General features: G+C 38.3%; 1 protein-coding gene across 1 annotated transcript in view; it reads right to left on the bottom strand.

The window, feature by feature from the left end:
• The window catches only part of LOC105449453 (membrane metallo-endopeptidase-like 1), a 58,458-nt gene that overhangs the window by 49,041 nt on the left and 5,119 nt on the right, over window positions 1-4,298 (bottom strand). The window contains exons 3-5 of the mRNA XM_011688705.1: window positions 3,762-3,973; window positions 2,989-3,205; window positions 2,726-2,908 (exon numbers count right to left, since the gene is read on the bottom strand). Of these exons, the coding sequence (XP_011687007.1) occupies window positions 2,726-2,908; window positions 2,989-3,205; window positions 3,762-3,973 (612 nt within the window). The remainder of the gene's footprint in view (window positions 1-2,725; window positions 2,909-2,988; window positions 3,206-3,761; window positions 3,974-4,298) is intronic.

The raw sequence follows: 4,298 nt of genomic DNA, 5'->3' as shown, positions 1-4,298 counted from the left end.
TAATAAACATTGATTTTGCCGCGGTCGGATCAAACGAATTTGGCCCGATAAATACAACTACCAGTAGACAACCTACCAAATAAGAATCATATTAGGGACCCACCAATAACAAGGTGCGAAACCTAAAATTCGGCAACGCATCTGAGATGGCTCACCAATGGGTAGCTTTAAGAATTGATAACTGTAAAACGGGCGGAGTGATCCCAAATCGAATCTCCCAACCAAATTCATTTTTTCCTCAAATTGCCACCTCCCACATCCCATGAGTTTCCTTTATATAAGCCGAGACATTCCCGAACTTGACATTCTTAATCCTGAGTCTATTCAATCGCTCTGACGTTCATCAGAAATCAGTCAGCTTTTTAGAGTCAGTGCGCGTTTAAGTTGAAATGACCAGACTGACTGCCTGACCCCGCCGATTGATCCTTGGGCAGACGATTTGAACAGCCAAGCGGCCTTTGGAACTGCAACCCCAGCTAGACACCAGTTTTCATAAAATCCTTCGTTGCCATTTCGCGTCCCCTTCTCGGTTGCGGTACAATCTTATACTCGTTATAGTGAACAACCGAGAGTTCACTCGCCCGACTGTTTCGCGGAGCCGTCAACCTAGGCGATCCCGCCAGCAAGCCCGGAGAAATGCGCGGCGATTGCTCGACCAAGCCTTTGAGGAGTGGCGCCGGACCCTCCAAGATGCGGAACACGCGGGCCTGATTCGCGCAAATTCTAATCCCCGATCTCCATCCCCAGAAAAGTCACCTTCACAAGTTTCCCCACCGCCCTCTCCTTCCTCCTCTGCTCCAACGCAAAGAATCTTTCCTGATACTCCTCCGCATTCTAACCCTTCGCCTCCAATTCGTTCTCCTTCTCCCGGGTCTTCTCCTCCTTATAATTTTTCCGACATAGGAGATTGGTTAAACCCACCTTCTCCTTATGAAAATCTATTAATTCCCGGATCTCCAGCAATCTCCATCTATGATTCCGATGGGAATCCTTTCTCTCTCCCATTTCCCCACGCTCGTTTCCGAAACGAACAACAGTTTGAAAACTCGCCATCTTCCACTCCTTCCTCCAATGATGACGAGGTGCAAATTATAGAGGATCCTCCCTCGTCCGCACCTTCCACCTCATCTGATTCCTCCCTTTGTGAAATTGTCGACGAAATACCGGCACCACGTCCCCGGTTTTATTTTAATTACGGCAACCATCGAACCTTAGAGTCGTTGTTTTCACAATTTGACCAACTCACGACTCCTCTTCTTCGGGGAATCTTCACAATAGGCCCGGATTTCCTTGACCGTGACGAAATCCGTTCGCACGTGAGAACTGCCCCCCGGAATTCATACATTCCCGTTTACCTGCCGCACTCCCAATACCTATACAAGGTCCCTATCGAATTCTTCTATAATTTCTTCCCCCCTTCAACTGCAACCCTTTATGAGATTCACGATTAACTTTTATTTACACTCCCCGTTATAATTTTATTGTTACATATCTGTGTACTAATCGATTTACATTGTAACTACGTCACATTATGTTAAATTTAATTTAATTTAATTTCAATATTCAACACCTTATCAATTATTTTAAGTTTCAAAATATTATTTATACCGATTCACTTCCCTCATTAACAATAATAAAATTAACGTAAGCATTTCTTGTGAGCATTTCTTTCTTGTATTGTACAAACTTCCATCAACCCTGACAACCAACTATGCCCTTATATACATTTACGCATACACTCCTGTTTGATAGCATTAGTTTAGCCTTGCAATTAAGGAACTAGTATTCTATATCTTTAGCTTTAAGAATAAACTATGTTTTTGTTAACTTAAATACTGTACTTCTTTAAAGACCTTCACCCCCATTCATTGCTTGCCTAACCGAGAGACGCGCTTGGTCCGATCCCAGGTCATAGGAATTAAGTTTTTTGACCTAAAACAGGACCGACGAACGTGCTGGTTCAATAAACGAAGTAATAGTGTCCTTCTAAGGACATTGACTCGTTTTCGAACCTTTGCAAAGCGCCTTCGACTCGCATCGTGCGCCTCTGTGCGTATCTGCGAGATAGCTTACTTAGTTACGTCCTTCCTAACCCTCTCCACTTCCAACTCTATCTCGTTCACACACGAAACTCACTCTCTCTACCTACAAATCCAAGCAAATATCCTGGGGTCTGGACGTAACACATGTAAAGAAGAAATTTCAGCAGCTGTTGTTGCTCCACTGCTGTGATTGCTCATGGAAATGTTAAATTTGAGTTATTAAATACAATTCGGCAGAGACAAAGAGCTCAAGAACATTCACAAATTGAACGAGTTGAAGGTGAACATTTCAGTGATGATGATTAAAGATAGAGGTAAATAAGCTTGAATTTTAAACACTGAAGATATTCACGTCGGAAGAAAAAAACCGATTTTTTTCAAGGGGTGATTTCATCCCTTTAAAACGGAATAGAGCTCCAACGAAAAATAGTTTCGTACTACGGATGAATTGCTATATTTTTACACAAAGTTTCAGATTTTTCTGAATTTTCGGGTTCCCTAACTTCCCTTGTCAGTTTTTTTTACAAGGAATAACGTTCCGTAATTAGTAGTTGGTATTTAAATTTAACTCGATTTTCAGACAATACGCATGTCTAAAAGACATTACAAATACGTTTTTTAAACATGCGTTCTGTTTGGATTAGTTTAGAATGTTTTGCAGAAATGATAATATCAATGTTTACCATCTTATATTCCTCAGAGAGCTCAAATGAATCTTTTAAAAATTCGGGATATCCTATTCGCTCATTTATCGAATCTGCTTTTTTTTTGGCCACCGCACGAGTCTCGTCATTCATCCAATGATTTTCGATCAGCAATTCATTAAAAGCTTCGCGAATTGTTCGAATCATTTCTAGAGCAGTCTCCTGAAAATCAGAATATACATTCTGCCTTACAAAGAAAAACAATTGGTTGTAGTTATATTTCTGAAATGCAAGATACTTACCTTACTTTCGTGATTAAAATTTTCGCGTATAAAAAGAGCTCCTACCGCCATCCCAAGTTTCTTGTTAGTCCATTCAACGCATTGTGACCATCTATTTCTTTCACTAAGAATGCCTACAAGGATCTTACGAAATTCAATTCGTTTCTGCTGATACTCGTCGATCATATGAGGCATAATTGACATAACGAATCGCCACAAAATATAATTATGTAAAGTTCTGTGAAATTAATTTTACTAAATGTAAAGATTCATGAAACTTGAGAGTTTTAGGCTGGATCAACAATGTACTCTTTGTTTCCTGCTTTTTGCTTTTTACCTCTTGCCTTTTTTCCTCTTTGCGACCGTTTTATCGACAATCGTGTTTCTTGTCATGCGTTTCCTGTCTCTTCCGAAGTTCGTCAACATTTAAACCCGGACAAAAATGAAGCATCAGGATATATAAGAAGCAAAAAGGTAAGGTTTATAAAAAGTGATAAAAAGCAAGAAACAAGATGCAAAGATCACATTATTCAGCCTTAGATCCAGCCTTCAACTGAATCTTATTTATAGTTAGAATTAAAAAATCTATAATTTTTCAATGAATAAAAATTGCAAAAATTACAAAAATATAAAAATTTGAAGTGTTAGAAAATAAAGACTCTAAAGATGTAAGAAATTCATTTGGAAATATACAGAATTAAAATTACAAATTTAAATTAAAAAATCTGAAAATCTTACAAGATTATGAATACTATGCTAAAGAAAAAAAATAATTTCATGAATATTTTATTTACCTTTGACCCGTCCTCGAGATAATACGGCCCATTTGAACGAAATAAGGCATCGCGTATATAACAATTGGTTCCTTTTCATCAATTGGCGTGTTAATAAACTCTCGTAGATAAACGAGCCACTGCAGCTGCGGAACTTCTCGTTGCAATTCTTGCAACGTTAATTTACGGTACATTGCCGAGGCATCTTGTCTATCTGCTTCCGGTAACGAAGCCTGAAATCATAAGAGACCATTGTGAATCACTGTAAATTACTAACAATAAGTATTATACTTTAAAATTTTCTGATAAAACTGTAAAAAAGAGAGACCTCCAATGATCTTAACCTTGACATACATAGGTAATAATATTTCCACGCGAAGCGACATTCTACTTTTGTAGATATATAACTTTTTAATAAAGAATGAGCGACGGTTAAAACTATCAATTGTTACTTAAGGCGATAAGAGTTTGACAACATATCATATCAAGATTAAGGTTATTAAAGATTGTTCTATTTTTATATAGTTTTATCTTCTTTCTCTCTCTCTCTCTCTCTCT

Source organism: Wasmannia auropunctata, unplaced genomic scaffold (assembly GCF_000956235.1).
Source record: "Wasmannia auropunctata unplaced genomic scaffold, wasmannia.A_1.0 LD336076.1, whole genome shotgun sequence".
In the NCBI taxonomy this organism is placed as follows: Eukaryota; Metazoa; Arthropoda; class Insecta; order Hymenoptera; family Formicidae; genus Wasmannia; species Wasmannia auropunctata.
This window is presented reverse-complemented; position numbering and strand designations above follow the sequence as displayed.